Source organism: Rhamphochromis longiceps, linkage group LG11 (genome assembly GCF_057381845.1).
Source record: "Rhamphochromis longiceps isolate RC_006_pf linkage group LG11, R_longiceps_female_GT1.1, whole genome shotgun sequence".
NCBI lineage: Eukaryota > Metazoa > Chordata > Actinopteri > Cichliformes > Cichlidae > Rhamphochromis > Rhamphochromis longiceps.
The window spans coordinates 30,917,501-30,936,658 of NC_140567.1; the positions used below are offsets into that span (position 1 = coordinate 30,917,501).

General features: G+C 39.1%; 1 protein-coding gene across 1 annotated transcript in view; it reads left to right on the forward strand.

The window, feature by feature from the left end:
* Positions 1–18,940, forward strand: part of plekhf2 (pleckstrin homology and FYVE domain containing 2) — a 38,045-nt gene extending 19,105 nt beyond the window's left edge. The window contains exon 2 of the mRNA XM_085423624.1: positions 11,821–18,940. Within this exon, the coding sequence (XP_085279750.1) occupies positions 11,832–12,569 (738 nt within the window). The 5' untranslated portion in view covers positions 11,821–11,831 and the 3' untranslated portion in view covers positions 12,570–18,940. The remainder of the gene's footprint in view (positions 1–11,820) is intronic.
* Positions 18,941–19,158: the final 218 nt, after the last annotated feature.

Below are 19,158 nucleotides of genomic sequence, written 5' to 3' on the forward strand. Positions count from 1 at the left end.
TGACATTTACAGGTAAAAGAGCGTTGACTGTTTGGCAGAAACCGATGTCTTAGAGTAGCCGACCTGTTATTTGTCAAGAGTTTTTGGCCTGTTATTAGTGTGATTTTAACCCTGGACGTATCTCATTTAGAAAAGTGGGTTTTCCCCCCACTTGATGGCCTCTGAAGAACAGAGTGTTTATAGGACTGGTGGCAGTTGTCATTACCTCAGTAAACTGTTCTTGCACACAAGTGAACTAGGGTAGGATGGAAATATTAGTCTTCTCTGGTTTGAGTAGTCTTAAGGGGAAGCCCTGTGTCACTATCATTTGCATGAAGTGTGAGAATTTGCTCTTAGATATGACATGAGGCAGTTCCTCTTGGAGGTGCAATATAGTTCTTAACAGTAATTCAGCAAGTGAGAATTATGTTTACTATGCTGACAACATCAGAAATTGGGATAGGTTAAAGATCGATACTGTCACGGTGGGATGCGTTATGGTAATGTAGATGATCGCTTCTACATTTTTTTTTTTTTTTTAACGTTAACGATAAGAATAAGCATTACAGCTCTTTATCATACTCAAATACACAGTGTGTTAATATATAGGAAGTGTTTTGAAAAGGAAAGCTGTGGTAATTAATCTTGGGAGGATGAGTTAGGGCTGAACTAGTTTCTAGTTAGCTCAGTAGGTTTGAGGAAACACTGGCCAGAGTTTCTTTCACAAATTTGATGTGATAAAGAACAGGATTAGGAGTGAGGATGACATGCTTTCTGCTGTCTCTAATTTACAATAGACTAATTTACACAAATGCTGAGGTACAAGAGGCAGGACGTTTTTCTCAGTGTCCCTTATTTGGATTTTACTGAATATTGTTATAAAGAGTGTATTGTTTCAGACAAAGACTTTATCGAGAGATTAGAAAAGTACTTTAAATTTTAAATTTCAATGAGCTAAAGTCTCAAGGAACACTCGAGAAACTTTTCAAGAAAGAAAATAACAGCAAAGTGAAACAATGAGGGAGAAAAACTGGTACACGTTGTTTAACTGATATTTATTCCATAATTCTTAGAGAAAATTTTCGCCTTCTGTGGGATTGAAGAGTGGCTCTGAAGATTTTATATTGAAAGTGAAGTACAGTTAGTTATAAAGCAGGGCGATATGACCACAAATATTTATCACGATATACATTTGAAAATTTGCAATAACTATATAACTGACGATATAATTGACACTAGACAAAATACTTTACAACTCCACATCTTTATTAGTGCAAAAAAAACCCCAAAACATCAATGTATTTTCACTTAAACAAGCAGCTGTTTTTTTTTATCTGCATTAAAGTTATATAAAAATTTTACAGTGCAAATGCAAATTGCTTGCTGACAGTTTAACCAAAAGGCATTTCCAGTGGAAATTGGCCGACATATCCTCAGCATAACCATGTATAATATCCACAAAACTTAAAAAGAGGTTATGCACACACAATACGGTAATATTATGTTGAAGCACAGTACGTATCACTCCGTGAGGCGCCTGCCTACGATAGCCGTAATTCTCCGACAATCCATCAAGCGGTGCAGCTTTCTTATTATTATCTCAGTTGTTCTCCTGACTGAAGTTTGGTCCGTTTACAGCATCCTGCCATGCGATTGCATTTGTCTCTAACCATGAAGAACCTTCACGTTAACTTTTATAAGTGGAAAAGTGTTAGTGTTCGTCCTCCAGCTTCACTGTTTATGTTATGCTAACATAGCTGTGTCGCTAGTGATCACGTAGCACATCATTATATACCAGCTAGCCCAACTTCAGTAACCCTACAAACGTCACTGCTGTTTAGTTTCCTGTCTTCATTTATGTTGGAAGTGATAGCAGAGTTGTACGTTTGATTTTTTTCAGAAATCTCTCAGTCAGAACATGCAATATCATGCTTAGGTAACTAGCGAAACTAGCGAGCTAACTTCCGCTAGCTTCCTGCTAACTTCTAACTCCGTTAAATGTAATAACTTTTGTTTTCATGGATGCCTGGAAGTTAAACTTTATAGTTACACCTGGTAAAGCAGCAATGCTGATCGTTTTATTAAAGATGAAAGAATTTAGACAGTTTTTAACTCTAAGTGATGCTGCAGTGTTGTTTGACCTGAAGCATACGGAGTTTAGGACCCAGATTACTCCCAGATTTAAGAGCATCTTAGTCCGACAAATATGACAATAACAACGGCCGCTTGCATGTTCTGCAAAAAAATGTGCTTTGTTGTGTATCTGACGGACAAACACCAAACCAGTTCCACATCACGGAAGTTGCACCATTTTTACAAACCAATTCTGGTTCATCTGTTTCACTCAACAATCGGCCATGTGCGTATGAAAACAAAGGCACTGCGCATGCGCGTTTTACTCCCATTCTATCGCGATATTTCATTTTCCTATCGTTGCCTAACATTATACCGGTATTACCGTGAACGGTATAATATGGCCCAGCCCTAGTACTCATGGCCATTGATCAGTGGTTGTTGATCAATGGTCATGAGAATTTGCATAATTATGATTAAGGAACTGACCTCCCAGCCCATTGTTCCTTCAGTGGGCTGGTTTCAGTCATTATGCAAATATCCTGTTTATAAGATTGGGGAAACCTGCAGTCAGCTAAGACTGAAGAAGTCACTTGGATGAGTGGCAAAACATTTCTCCCACTGAAAACGCTACATCCAGATGAACAGAATCAACTTTTGGAGGTATTTATTACATGGTGTGCTGCTGGGAAAAGCCTCTTCTAAAGTTTGAGTCTCCATACTCTTTCACCTGATTCTTGCGTAGGTGGTAGAAGAGGTTTGTCGTGTTTGAGTCTGTGGTGGGGACAGGTTTGCGGCATAGTTTTCCGTTTTCTGCTGTGTCAGACTTTTCATAACCAAACCATGTCCATGCTACAGAGGTAGCCCCTCGTTTAGGAATAAGGTCCTTGATTTGTTTTGACTGGTCCTTTTATTTGGAGCTGCCTGTTCCTGCTTCATTTTCACTGGCTATGCTGGTATTCTCTGTGCCCCGATGCCTAAACAGTGTATTTTGCGACACCATGAAACAAAGGATGGCGTATAATTTGAAATGATAGATGTTTTCATATCATCATCCGATATATTTTGTCATATCGCACAGCTCTACCTGAGATCTATTCAAACTGGGAATGATTTGGTTTTTGTCTCACTTTGGATGAAGTTTATCATCATGCATAATTAAATTTATGCATGCTAAGTTTGTGTGGTTTTCCTACTGGTGATATGTGGGCCAACATGTCAGACCTGTTGAACTCCTCGTATACATGGACAGAATTTAAACTTTACAAAGGAGAAAATTGGGTGGGGAAATTTTAGTTTCTGCCTTATTAATTATAATGTTAATATAAATCTTCCCTTTACATTCAGTGTCAAAACACTGTCTGTACCATTTGCTTTTAGATCAGATTTGCTGCTTTTAAAATGAAGACACCTTTGTACTGATCGGTTCTAAAGAATATGTTTTAATGCTTTATCATTTGTAATAAGAGCAGCAGCTTAAAGAGATGTAGAATGGAAAAGGCAAGAACAAAGACACTGCCTCATCATTGATGGCCTCCACCCTCACATTCTCTCCTCTGGATAAATGGGTGCCCTTGTGTCCGTGTTTGCTGTTTACAGTCTACAGAATGGCTCTTTCTCTCTTCCCTGCCCTGCTTTCACCATCTTTACTCTCTCCCTTTAGCGTCTGACTCATTGCTGTCACTGCTTCTTACTTCCCAGACTTCCCAGTGCGGTGTCCACTGGTGGTTTAATTGCTGGTCATACTAAAGTCTTGAATCACCCACGTCATCTTTTCGTATATTCCAGAGAAGTCTTCTTTCACAAATATCTCAAACATCTTGTTTGCAAACCACAACCAAATTACAGAAAAGGCAGTTTCTCTGACAATTCCCACGAGTTGGCATATTCATGCTATTATCTATGTAATTTTGAGAGTACGTGCTATACTCAAGAAAATCTCAAGAGTTTTTAAGGCCATTTTACACTGCTTGAAAATTGTTAAATGAGAAATTGCATCTAATTCTGAAGTTCAAAGTTAACAAGTGCCATGTAATAATGACTGTAACCAAGAGGTCCGCCTGCAGTAGAAACACTTAACATAGGTGGTTATTTATAATTAAGTGTGAGATTGTTTTACACTGGCATCACCTTGGCAACTCGAAAGTAAAACCTTGTTTTTGCTTATTTGTTTGCAAAATTTTTATTAGATGGCCCACTTTAGAAAGCAAAACAGTTCACACCACAACTCCCCAAACTTTAGCAACTGTCAGAGTAATGAAGGATTGGAGATGAATTTTAGTGAAATATCGCTAAGTACAGTATCAACAGCAGTGTCTTCTTTGTGTATTTTTCCTACAAGAATCATATTTATTCAACTTATTTTAACTCTACTTACCACAGTTTGAGAGCACACACAGATTTCACCTTATAAAGCATAGAATAACTGAACTTAAGATGGAAAACGGGCAAGTTCTTTTGTATTGAGCACAATAAGATGGGACTTAAAAAGGAAGATAAGGTGGGGGTTTTTTGTTGTTGTTTTTTCCTTTTCAGGGTTTTGTTGGGGTTAGAACATCTTGCATCTCTCATAAAGGGTAATAGCCATGACAAAACTATAATCTCTGCCTTACTTGTCGTGTCGTTCTTCCCCACTTGTTAAAGAGAACAAAGTGCCCTGCTTTTTAATTATTTATAATTTTAATATTTATTTATTTATTTATATTATTTATTTATTGCTTTTTCATGGAGGTTTAATGTTTTTGGGTGTTGGCAATAAATGAACACCTCTTGTAAACTGAGAGAGAGGTCAGCAGCTCGTAATGAATTAATCATTGGGCTTATCTAAAGCCACTGCTGTTCCCGTAACCCTAGGTAGCACAGCCAGTCGTCATTGACATTCAAAACACCAGACTCCAGCTAAGAAACCAAAACTACCCATGAACAGCCCTGTTTGAAAAGTTGAGATGGTATGTGATTTGCACTAGTTTGTAGTAAATAAAATATATTATCTTTAGGCAAAGCTAATGAAAGACCATGCGGGCAAATGATTAAACAATTTGCAAAACACCTCTGGGTTTTATGGAAAAGTTACTTTTATTACAGCTTGGTAATAACATGGAAATAGTGGCGTAATGTGGGATCTAGAGAAGTAATAACCAATTAAAGCACTTTAAATAACATGTAATTAGGTAAGGCCAATGTACAAAATGTAACATTTCTCACATATTAACATTGTTACTAAAAGCTTACTAAGCCATTTTTTTCATCATAGGTATTGTTACATTTGTTTTCACATTCTTAACCCGAATTGATACCACATTATATTCATTTCAGATAAAAATCAAGATTGTTACAAGCTATAACTGGGTTATGACCAAAAATATTTATCATGATATATACGCAGTACGTATCACTCTGCGCCTGCCTACGATAGCCGTAATGCTCCGACAATCCATCAAGTGGTGCGGGTTCGTAGCTTAGCAAAGTCGTACTAAAACATTTGACAGATTTTAGAGCGCCATGTACCACATAAAATCGTTTCGAGGTCAGTAAACACAACCAGAATTCATACATAAGGCGCACGGGATTATAAGGGGCACTGTCGATTTTCAGAAAAATCAAAGGATTGATTTTAAGTGTGCTGTATTTTCCAAACAACACTGTAATAACGACGGCCCGCTAGCATGCGCTAGCAAAAATAGTGCTTTGTTTTGTATCTGACGGACGAAAGTTCCACACCACTGAAGTTGCAGCATTTTTACAAACCAATTCTGGTTCATCCGTTTCATTCAACGATCCACTTTCGCTCTTCTCATTCTGCGTCGCCGCCATGTGCGTATGTAAACATAGGCACTGCACATGCGTGTTTTACCCATATTCTATCGCGATATTTCATTTTCTTATCGTTGCCCAAAATTACACCGGTATTACCGTGAACGGTATATAGCCCAGCCCTAATGTAAATTACATCATTCAGTGTGGTTACTACCCCTTTATTTCAACTTCATTGCAAACTATTACTGTTTTATTACCGAAGAAGAGGGAAAATTATCTAATATATTGCCCATAATATAATTAAATGAAAATTAAAGATAACAAAGATGTTGAGTTGGTGAGAGGTGGAAAAAAACTTGGTATTCTTCAGAGTCTTCTAGAAATCAGCAACTGCATTTATATACATCACAACTAACTGTGCTAAAATTACCACCTCTGAACTATCGTCTGTTTTCCCTATAATTAGCAGCAATTTACATAGGAAATGCAAACTCATAAAACAAATTTTCTGTGGGTGCACTGCTGCAAGGGTCTCTAGGGATATTCAAACCTGTAACCTTGGCAGTATTCACACCTTAGTCAGGCAGCTGTAATCTGGTGTCAGGGTGGTTGATGCATTAAATAATTTGCTCCAACCTGGCTCAGTTTCGTCTACCTCTCTCTGTCCAGGGGAGCACAGATGGATGATTGATGTATTCATTTTCACAAATGAGAATCAGCAGCTGGTAAAGTTGAGCTCCACAGAGGGCAACGCTGGCACAAAGAGTTCAGTTCGCCAATCTCCAGCTGGCTGACGAACCCAATCTATCCCTAAGGGAAACGGACACTAAATACCAACATAACAGAGATGGATAATTGGTTCTGGCTGTGACGTTTATTTCTTTTATGAGCCACATTGGCAAATGAATGTAATGGACTGCATTTACTTTTTATCCTTCACTAATAATCCCAGTATCATTTGTTTTTTTTATTGATTTAAAAAAATTTTCGCCAAAGTCTACTTAATCAATTACAATGTTACTTTACTTTCATCAATAAAACAGATTTTAATTGATGAAATTATTAGATTTACACAAAGGCATTTCTGTTTCCAGAATTTTTCTTTATTTCCTTTGGCATATTAAAGTTGGCTTTCTTAAGCTACATTAAAGAATGTGTCTGCCAGCAGAAGCACCCATCTGTTAACTGTATTCCTGAAACAAATAACACGTTTTTTTTTTGTTTGTTTTTGCTGTAATTGATCATTTATTTTATTTATTTGAAATCCCACAGAGATCATACATAACTGTTTTGCTGTACTTTAACCACTTTTAAAAGGATAATTATATTTGTTTTAATTATTTTTAAATTGAAGCATTTACAAATGATAGCATTTTGAGCTTAAGGTAAAGAAAAGAGAAAAATCATTAGAAGAAACTTGACCTGTTTGCAAGATGACATTTCACTTAAATGACAAATAACTGAAACTGAAATGTCTCACCATATTAAATCATTATATTGACCATACCATTAAACCGTCATGACTGATTATGCCCTCAGAGTTCTTTTGTTTGCTCCCGGCTGTGTTCCTGTCTTTGCTCATGAAAGCTGTCATTTATCACTGCAGAGCAAAGAAAGCTCTTTCTTCTTGTAGCATTTTCTGTGCATTTTTCAGTCTGTTTCATCCCACTCTGTCTCACTTTGATTACTGGGTTGGGAGCCTGCAGCCTGTATTTATGCCGCTATCTCTCACCAGAACCTTTTGCTCTTTGTGCCTTCAACTGTCTGCTGATGGGAGTTGGTCCCCGGTCTGCCTCGGCAGTGGGAAATGAGCCCTCGCTAACAGGGTTGGCGTTTCAGCAACCCCTCTGTCCTCTACGGGGCTTTTCTGTCGCAGTTCACTCCCTCACTCAGGGTTATTAGTGTGCAGATCACTAGGGAGCCCGGCCCAAGCTGCACTGGCATCTGCTGGCTAATTAGCATCGATTCTTGCACTGCGGTTTTGTTTGGTTGTTTGTATTTTTTTTTCTTTAAAGTCTGAAATCAAGAGTGCAGTCACACCTAAACTTTGGTTTCTATATGTTACAGTTAGTTTAGTTATGCAGTTTGTTCAAGTTCAGTCCACCCACTTACCAACAAACAAGTGGCTAGGAGCTTATTTGTTGCAGAGTTACAGAAACTTTCAAATAATGAAGTTTGGGAAGTTTAGAAGGGACATTGTGTAGCTTTGCCTGTGTTTAAAAATGATCAAATTTCAGGAATATTTTGAGAAATGTTGGTTCTAGACCCTCAAATGTGGTGAAGTTGGGTGCCGGTTTAGCTCATTGGGACGAGCAGGCGACCATATGCCACATGTCTGAGAGCGGGTTCCTGTCCGACCTGCAGCCCCTTTGCCGCATGTCTTCTCCTGTCTCTCTTTTGTTCCGCTTTCTTGTCAGTCTTCGCTATATGGGCAGGGATAGCTCAGTAGGTAAAGTGGTCGCCCCATGATCGGAAGGTCGGCGGTTCGAATCCACTTAACGGCTACCCTGAGGTACCCCTGAGCAAGGTACCGTCCCTACACACTGCTCCCCGGGCGCCTGCTTAGTGGGCTGCCCACTGCTTCACTGAGTGAATGGGTCAAATGCAGAGAAAAACAAGTAATTTCCCCATGGGGATCAATAAAGTATCCATTATTATTATTATTATTATTATATCTACCCAAAAAAAACTAGAAAGGCCCAAAATAATTTTAAAAAATGTGGTGTGTTTCCTTTTTTTTTTTTTTTTTTTTTTTTTTTACACTTTTGTTTTGTATGAATGTTAATGTGATATTACTGACCATTTCATCACTGAATCATTAGTCTCTGAGAAACTTGCTAATATCTCCAGTTTAAAAACAAAACATTATTAAAGAAATAGTAAGAATAACCAGAGGGGTGGAGCAAATAATTGTTTAAATTTTTTAGTCAGGTTTAATAAGGCTGATTGGAAAGCACCGGGGGAAAAAAAAAAAAAAAAGCAGAACAAAATATACATGTATGGGTGGTCACAGCAGTGGGAAGGATTAAAAAGGAAACTGCATCCACAAGTCAAGATCTTAAGATGAATGAATCTCAGCAGGCTTTGTCTAAGTAAATAAGACTTCAGAAGTTTATCTCTCTGATTTCACAGTATCCATGCTGCTTGTGCATGGCTTCATGTCTGTACTATAGTGTGTACTTCATCTTATCTTTTTTGAGGGCACGACTCTGCTCTCAAACCCTAGGGCTCGCCTAGAGAGTGCCAGCATCCTTTTGTATCTATCACCAGTGACCTTTGACCTCTTTCACTGCGCTTTCAGCCAAAGGGAGACCCATAAGCTGTGCTGTTATCTGGGTCACATCAGAGAGGAGACACCTGCTTGTGTTTGGTATTGAGTCTCAATTGAATTCTCTCTTAAAAGCTTGAGGAATGGATCCATTCAGACTGTAACCTTTACTTACAAAGGACACACAAGAAAAAATAAAACTGAGATAAAATAGTGTTCAAAAATGCTGGTTCATGTTCAGGAATTGAAGAGTTAAAAAGAAGAGACAAAAAAGGTGCACATCGGGTAAACTATTTATTTATGTGTCACCCTGCGGGAGAGATGGCTCGTTTTTACCTACATTTGGATTGTGGGATAATATTATGTAGGCTAAATGTATTTTATGTGAAGACATTTCCCGCACATTCAGTTATTCAGTGTTGTTTCAGTTTGTAGTTTGGGACTTAACAGCTTTTCTTTCTTTTCTTCATTTATTTCTTTATTTTTGTAATGTTAATGTCCAGTGGGTTGTTTGCTACACCTAGTCGCTAGGGCAATACGACCCAAAATTCATATCTCGATATTTTTTAGCTGGGTGGCGATATAAGATATATATCTCAATATTTTTTTTAAAGCCATAAGTTAAGAACAAAAAGAGAGTTCTTAGTCACACTGTGTCCCAGATGTCACACAGGCATTTTTATTTACATACAGCATAGATTTACATGAATAAATTTCTCAAAAATAAATTATCAGCATTTATTAAATAATCATGCTCCATAAATAAAAGAAAACAATGTTGTTTTTGTGCATAAGAAAAAGCTCATAATTGTGCAGTCAAAATGTAAACTAACAGATGCTGAGCATAATAACAAAGACAGATTTCACAGCTGCTCTGTTCCCAACTTCTACTGCGTGACTGATAGCCTTGAGTTTGCAATCTGCTTCGTAACCATGTCTCTTAGCAGGTGCCATTTATGGTCCTTATACACACACAATACGGTAATATTACGTCGAAGCACAGTACGTATCACTCCGCGAGGCTCCAGACTACGGTAGCCGTAATGCTCCAACAATCCATCAAGCGCTGCAGCTCTGTAGCTTACCAAAGTCGTACTAAACATTTTTTTGACAGATTGCTGAGCGCCGTGTACCACCTAAAATCGGTTCGCGGTCAGTAAGCACAACCAGAATTCATACATAAGGCGCGCTATCAACTTTTGAGAAAATGAAAGGATTTTAGGCCGCGCAGCCCTTGTGGGCTGCATGTCGTTAGCGTGGTTAGCTCGCTAACACGTTGACGCCGTCCAGCCCCACAACTCGCTAACGGAGATTTGCCGTGTCCATCTTGTTGCTGCCTGCAGGTGAAGCTATGGGGGAGGAGGAGTTGTGTTCAGTGAAGGAGAGGCGAGGCCGAGTAACGTTGCGCAGAGACAAAAGTGGACGAAAGAGAGGCAAACTTGTGGCTCCACAAGTATAATTATAACGTAACATAGACTATATCGATATAAAGGATATTGTCACATCTTATATCTCGTATGAAAATATATCGATTTTTTTTTTTTAAAACTCGATATATAGCCCAGCCCTACTAGTGGCTAATTATTTTTTTTTATGCCACAATCACCAGAAGTCGTAACAAATAAATTGGATATTTAGTATTTATTGCTGACAGATGAAGTGTGACTGATCAATCTGTTTAATTTGTTAATGAATGAGGTGCTATCTCTTGCTGTACGAGATGAAGCCATGGGAGTTTGGCAATATGGAAAATTGGGTTTTATATGATTTTTGTATTTGGCAAATGTCACTGTCAATTAAATATAACATGTGCTAAAGACCATACGTTTGTCAGCCAATGTGATTATCGCATTGCTACTCGAAGTCACATTTTACAATATAGACGCCAGTCTTAAGCACAGACAGCTTAAGTGTAAAATCAGATCATGTGGCACTAAACCAACACGTGACAGATGAGATCAGTGAAGTTACCAGGGAAAGTGGAACAGTGATTCATTGCACTGTGGTTCTTCATTAGAAAGAAATACAGGCACTGGCAGGAAATCCGCTACTACAAACACAGTTATGCCAGTATAACTTAAGAACAGGGTCAGAGAGATTGTTTTAATGGTTTCTACTCCCCTCTGTATTTACAGTATTATGCTGTCAGTAAACAGGAATCAGTATAATCAGTTTATGGCATAACAAAGTGAAAGTTAAACGCCGGAAGAACCCCAATTACTCTGCTTTTTTTTTGCTTTTTTTTGCTTTCTTCAAAATGTTAAACTGATATCAAGTGGGAACTCACAAGAACTCACAAAGAATCAACTAGAATGAGTAAAAACATTTGCAAGAAAACAAAAGCATACATGTGACCAAGAGTTAAATATGTAAAGTTACTCTAAAAGAACTACGTAAAGTACTGCTCACAGTGATGGACTTGGCACGATTTTGTTAAAATTTATTTATATTTTGTTAAATTGTCAGGGTCACTCTTGGTAGAGTGTTCTCTGTCTGGCTTTATTTGCTCTGCGGTGACTCAGATGGGCATAAGAATAAGTCCTGAAAATATTACTTTTCCTGCAAGTCTGCTATATTTTAATAAGATGTTGATAAAAATTTAATTAGTCAAGGCTCGCTGGTCTCGTTTTCAAACTAGAAACTTTTAGAATTGCTTATTTGGCTGTGTTGCTCAATTTAAAAAAAACAAAACAAAAAAATCCCCAATGTTTGTTCTCAACTTTCTTCTGTTTGTCTTCCTCCAGGTGAGGTGAAGATGGTGGACCGGCTTGCGAACAGCGAGGCCAACTCCAAGCGGATTGCGGTGGTTGAGAGCTGCTTCGGCACTGCAGGTCAGCCACTGGCCATCCCAGGCCGTGTGCTGATTGGTGAGGGTGTTCTCACTAAACTCTGCCGAAAGAAGCCAAAGGCACGGCAGTTCTTCCTCTTCAACGACATCTTGGTTTATGGTAACATCGTCATTCAGAAGAAGAAGTACAATAAGCAGCACATCATCCCTCTGGAGAGCGTCACCATCGACACAGTGCCAGATGAAGGCGACCTGCGCAATGGCTGGCTCATCAAGACGCCCACCAAGTCTTTCGCTGTGTATGCTGCTACTGCCACCGAGAAGTCCGAATGGATGAACCACATAGGGAAATGTGTCGGAGACTTGCTGCAGAAGAGTGGCAAGTCCCCTACAGGAGAGCACGCGGCTGTATGGGTGCCCGACTCAGAGGCCTCTGTGTGCATGCGCTGCAAGAAGGTGAAGTTCACGCCAGTCAGCCGCCGCCACCACTGCAGGAAATGTGGATTTGTGGTCTGTGGGCCGTGCTCAGAGAAGAAGTACCTCCTTCCTAGCCAGTCGTCCAAACCAGTTCGTGTCTGCGAGCACTGCTACGAGCAGCTGACATCCGTAAACCAGGCACGCTCAGACTCCATCACTCGGCCGGGGTCAAAGTTCCACAGCAACAACCTCTCGGACGATGACGACGATGACGACAGCAGTGACTGAGGAAGGTCCGATCCTCCCAACGGTCTGTCCATCTCTCTGCCGTGGAGGAAGTACTCTGCTGATTACATTTTTTGTGTTTTTCATCCTTGTGATTGAATCATGATCCACCAAGAGAGGAATTCTGGATTAATTCATTAATTCACTTTGGAGTTCTGGTCTCATCAACAAACCAAAATGTTTTACCCTTTTCTATGAATCCAGCAGGGATAAATACTTTCCTGAACGCAGTGATTAATCAGTCACTTGAGAAACTGCCTGGGTGACCAGCAGCACTTTGAGATAAAGTTTTGACTGTTCATCACAGCCCTTCTCCCTTCCCTCTTAATTAGCTTCAGTTAGTCACTACAGAAAACAAAGGTGCTAATGAGAGACTTGCCCTCTGCTCTATACTCAGCTTAAGTTAATTTCTTCTTCTTTCTTTCTTATTTTTGTCCGTGCTCTCTCTCCATGGACCTAAACAAGGTAACTGCTTGTAATTTCTGCAGGGAAAAGCAAATGTTTGGGCTGTAGCCTGTCTTTGGTTTTCTTTCAGGTATTTCACCAAACAGGACTTTATTATAACAGAATTCTGCACTATTTTTGTAAATTGGACTCCAGCAAAATGAAAAGTTTCCCTTTTATAAATATCTATTGTGCTAAACGCAGAGCTTTTTCTAATCTACTATAGCTGCTTTTGACAAATCAACTAAAGCTTGTCTCACGATGAGCAATTGTTTCTCTTTTAACAACCACGTATGAGTTTTCTTAGAGGCTGCCCCCAAGCTTACTCTGCCTTCTTCTATACCCTCACATAGTGCCTTGTAGAAAACTCAGCTTAGCCTTCAGCAAGCAGAAAGGTTATTAGATAATAAAACAAGACTGCAAAAAACAGCGACTTCATGATAGGTTGACTCTGAAACACATTATAGAGGGTAGGGTTGTTGTTTGGTTTTGTGTGAAGACCAGGGCGATTATAGACCAGGGATGGGATCAGATGGGAACGGTTCAATTTGTTCCTAGAAACACTTGAAAGTCACTTAAACCAGCCATCCAATCTTGTAAGGGCAGTCACCGGCTTTTCCATTTAGCTGCTAGTGGGCAATTTTTACCTAGAGGAACCTAATTGCCTTGTTTCCACATTGTGTTAAAAACCAGAGGATGAATGGAAAGTATTGGTGATCAACATTCTCTCTCTCACACACACACCTTTCAACAGATGGCTTGTGTGGACCTGTGTTCCAGACGAGGCTGATTGAACGCTAGTTGAGAGGTTGCTTTAGACCTTGTGAAAATCTTTCGTAGCCGACCATGGCTGGGAAATCTAGTTAGACTTCTATCAAACACCCCATTGCTTATCAAATAATCTAAAGTTTACCTTCAGAAATAAATAACTAGCCAGCCAAATATACTCTGATTCTGAATATTGATTAAATAAAGCACACATTACTTTGCAGTGCTGGGCTGATATGTTCATTTGTTTCCAAAAAGCTGTTGCACTGACCCCGCCTGTGAGTAATTATACAGCATTTCCCACATATTTTAATTCCATTTTGGCTCCATTGTCCATCCATGATAAACAATACCCTTCATAAAGGGCCCTTTTTGAAATATTTTAATCAGCAAGTACCCTGTGATACATAAGTAATTGAGCGTTACACTCACCTGCATCTCCAATGAGTCTTTCATCCTCTTTAGCTGCTAGGCCCTGTTCTGCTCTGCAGCTGAGCTCAGAGTTTGAGACACAAAAAGCATTACAGCTTCAAACAACCGTAGTTCTAGGGTTTGCAGCAGAAGATCTCCAGTTGTCAGATGGAGTACAGGGCAGTGGTGCTAGAATCCAAGAACTCAAGCAAAGTAATGACCTCCAAGTCCAACACAATGCCAAGATGGCCAAAATAGCATCTTGAGTAACGTGAGATTAGAAGGCCTTTGGGACTGAACTTTTAAAATAAGGTCATGGTGTTATCAGCTACCAAATCAGTCATGGATCGTGGTGTTCCTTCAAACAGACTGCAAAAATAAAATCTGCTAAACCAAGTTGCAAAATATTCTTGTGGGGCTGTTAAGTCTTTGCTATAACTTTAATGTCACATTATAACAAAAGACAAAAATTGGTAAAACATGAAGTTGCTAGAGTGGGTAAAGACAAAGAATTGAAGTTTTTTGCACCTGGTTGGGTTTTGTTAGCTGTAGGTTATTTTTATCTTTGTGTTATACAAACGGATCAGATTAATGTAATACCTCACAGAGAGGTAGCAGCAAGCAGTAGTTTGGATTCTGTTTGCAATACGATTGTTTAACACTCAGCTAATGCCTCCAGTGAATGACTGAATGAAATGAAATGCAGTAATAAGGAAGTTTTAGGGCCTGGTGTGTGTTTTTCTTTTCTTGCACAACTGTGTGTGAACCATAGGTTGTGAAATTCCTACCTGCTCAGCAGCTTAGCAGGTTTTCTGGAATGAACATCAGGAAATCGGCATGTTGTCTTCCTGTCACTTGCCCTTTACTGTGCTGCTCTTTTACGTCAGAGGGAAATACTGTGTCATAAAACAAACACACCTCTTTTGAACTCTGCCAACACAAGCGACCATAACAGTCTGTCCATCTTTCTTTCCTTCCTTCCTTCCTTGTGTACTTGCTTCCTTTTTCAGTACCATCACTTCTCCATGGAAACCACAGCTTGTAGATCATGTGACACAGTGTGTGTGTGAATTAAGTCATGTGATTGGGTACTGAACAAGGAACTGAAAAAAAATACTCCTTTGGGGAATTGACTACCTTCTACAGCCTGCAGAGAACTCAGGTTCAGTTCGCTTACCAGATGTTCATGTTATCAGTTTCAGTGCGAGTTTCTGTTCTCGGTGAGTCCTGTGAAGAGTTTCATTCCTCAGACCAACATTTTCAAATAAACAGCACTCAAAGTTGACTCTGAACTCCGCAGGATCATTAATTTCTCGGTATTTATGACCCAAGCTTGTACTCAGATACTCGTCAGTCTGCTTCTCTGCTGGCTCATTCTGTGCTGTTGGAGGTCTCAGGATTGTCACTATTTGTAAAAGTGCACTTGTAGCATCTAAACCAAGACTGAGTTAGGATTCTCGTCTGTCCTGTTTCCCTGCGTCACTGCATGTCTGCTTAGAAAATCCAACATTTTTATCAGATTGACGCATCACGCGTCACATTGACGGGCGTTTACAGTATTCTTAAGAAAAGATTTTGAAACTCTGGAATATTGACGCGAATTTTTTTCAGTCACACTAGAAACGCAAGACATGCAGTACATGACAGTCATGTCATCTGCCAGGAATGCATTAGAATGCCAGGCATTTTACCTATTGACAACTCGACTGAACGAGTAATCTTAACATATTGTATGAACCTATCGAAGTGTGAAAGCAGGACATCAGCAGCTTGGATGAGACTTTTTTTGTTTGTTTTAAATGAGCTACAGAGTGTAAAGGTCACCATAAAGTCAGCGTGGACTGCTGCATTGATTTCACTAAAGTGCATCTGTTTGATCGGCTGACTGAAAAAGTCAAAACACCTCCTACGGGACAGCCTGTCACACCCAGCTCCATCCAAGCAGACTCTCACTCACGTGAAACTTCATTTTCACAGACGGGTGAAAGTGTGAACTTGTATTTTGGAAGTTTTCTTCTTGTTAAATAGAGCACATTAACTGCATCAGGTTTTTTGGAATGAAACTCACAGGTGTTTGTTTAAAACAAAAGGCATGGGATAAGATGTACATGAGCACACTGCAGTCAGGACTAGAAACCGAAACCACAGAAGTGATTTTGCTTTTATCTGAGATCAAACGGGATTGGGAAAACAAGTTTGCGTTGCTTCTAACAAAAGCCGAACCTTTACCTTTATGTCCAACACCTCTGTGAGTGTCTACAGATGATTTCCTTCATTTTGACTTTCTTTCTACACAGATATACGGTAACAGTGCAGCATTAAGCATCTCAGTAAACCAGCAGAACAGGAAGAAGAAAGGGATCATTTTCTTGTTATGATCTTATAGGTTAAACTTTCTGGTAATGTTATAGCGATAAGAGAAATGACCATGTTAATGATCACTAACCAGCTGTCCTTTATACTCACTGTGGCGGTGGTGCTCACGGAGAGATGATGACGTCACAGTCGAATCCAGAAGCACAAAGTCCGGCCTCAGGTTTGCTGTGGATTGCACTCAACAAAGTCGGCACATGGACTCTGATCCAGGTTGTTACCATATACTGTCAGATCCACAGCGACTGGACATTTTCAAATGAATCCTCATGTTGTTTTAAGCCTGTTGATTTTTGTACATTTGTACAGATTTGGGTTGTTTGGGTTGTAATGTTTTTGTTGTACAGTTCTCATAAGTTTCTGAAATGACGCTGTCTCAAGTCTCTTTGTGCTCAGCCCTCCTCTTCGTCCTGTCTGTCACATGTCATCAGCATCTGCAGCTTTGTAATACGGTTAAAAAACAGATGGGAACGTTTTGATGGCCGCCATGCAGCCACGTGTGTTTTAAGAGATCCTGCTCCTCAGGACAGGCAACAGCAGCCGGCAAATATTAAATGCACGGTTCAAAGACACCTAGTTCCTGTGTTTTTGGGGGGGTTATATGCACTTAAACGGGTCACAATGCTGATTTCTTGGTAGTAAAACTTCTAGTATACAGTACAAAACTAAGGATTGCAATATGTATTTGTTTTTAAATGTCTCATTCCACAGTTTGACTAAAATTGAATCAAACTCCAGCCAAATTAGATTTTTTTTTTCACCTCCCAACCTCCCAAACATATTGACCAAGAGAAATGACACAGTCTGATGCAGACGTACAAAAACCCGATGAGTCATTACTCCCCCCACAAGATTGTCTGTACAGTGTGATCCTGCTGCAGAGTGAACCATGAACATAAAAAAACATCATCTAAATCTTGGCTGATTGAGAATGTTACACTTAACTGCCTTTTTTTTTTTTTTTTTCCCACTTTTCCATTTGGCCAGAACTTTTGTGCTGTAAATTACAGTGTCCAGCTGTTTGTGTGTTCACACTGTGAGCAACATGTCTGACAGTTGGCACTGTTTGTGTTGATTGTAGATTGAGGGGTTCTGATTACTTCTCCAAGCATTGATTAAGAAAATGTCACATGTAAACAAATCACACATGTAATTGTTTTGATTTTTAGAGGATTTTTTTTTCTTTTTCTTAAATGGCCCAATAGTGAAACTAATGCAGGAAGGGCACGTTAATAACAAATAAATAAAATAAAAATAAAACCTTCAACTGAAAGAGTGAATATAATGTGTGTTACTTGTGACTTTTTTTTTTTTTTAAAGCTGATCACTCCTCTGCTGCATTCAGGCGATGCGCTTGTATTCAAAACTCTAACATTATCTCAAGCATGTGACCTTTATGTTGTGTTTATAGGTCGTGAAATGGCAAAGCAGTGGAAAAGTCACCGGAGGCTGTAAATAATCTAAACCTAACATCTAGTATTTGTTCTTGTTAGTAGCATGGATTTGCAGCTGGAAGCTGTGCAGAAAATTGATTCATTATCATGATTTTTCTCGGCTTTTTCCAGCACACATTTCATCTTTCAGTGGCTGTAAGAACAGCTGAGCCAGCCACAACGCTGCAGGGATAATTAAAGCTCAAAATCTACTTTTTATTTATTTTATTTTTTTTGGACAATTTGCTGTGAGTCTGACACATACGGGTCTATCAGGATAGTGTGGACTCACTCTCTACACATGTCCAAACTTAAGCGCCAAATGTGACAGAAAGACAGTCTTTGAGTCCAGAGGTAAAATACTAAGGCTATAAAGATATAAATAGGAGAAAAGTGAATGTTTTTATTTTGAAAATATGGGCCAGTAATTTTTATATTCAGCCAGTAAACTAACACATGGTGGTTGAATGCTGCTCAGTTCAGCTCATGTCGCTCACAGTATGAACCACTTGGTTGAGGGTGGTGATGTTTTCAGATGTGGGATAATATCCACAAGTGAATCGGAGAAGAGCTGCAGAGCTTGAGATTCACACATTTTCCTTAGGAGCCAACTTGGGACAGCTGAAAAAGATCTCATTGCTTCTTGTGATTTAGGTTTTGTTGTACAAATGTTTTCTGTTGCTGTTTGATTTCATTGTTGGTTTTATTTCCTAGTTTTGCGGGTAATCTTAATTCTCTAAAAAGGGCTTAAATCAGAATGTAACCCGGCATATCATCTTCATACTAATTCTTTAAGAATTGCTTTAGTATCTCTTATATAAATGATGTAATGGTTAAAATTCAAATATTGTCCTGTGTTGTCTTTATTTGACCTCTTTCTGGGAAAAAATAAGAGGGTCATCTTGTGAAAATAGATTTCATGATTATTAAACGTGATTTTTGCACTAACAAATGCAACTGAGGTTGATTTCATCTTTAAAAGTGTGTTACTGTTGAGTGTGTCCTTTTTTTTTTTTTTTTTAGTTATGTAGTTATTAAAGAAAACTTGGTATGAAAATCCCAGCAGTAAGAAATAAAAGCTTGTCTTCACAGCCATGACAAACAGGAAAACCAAAGAAACGTAAACAGCTCGAACTAAGTTTACTGTGGTTAACTGAGTTCCT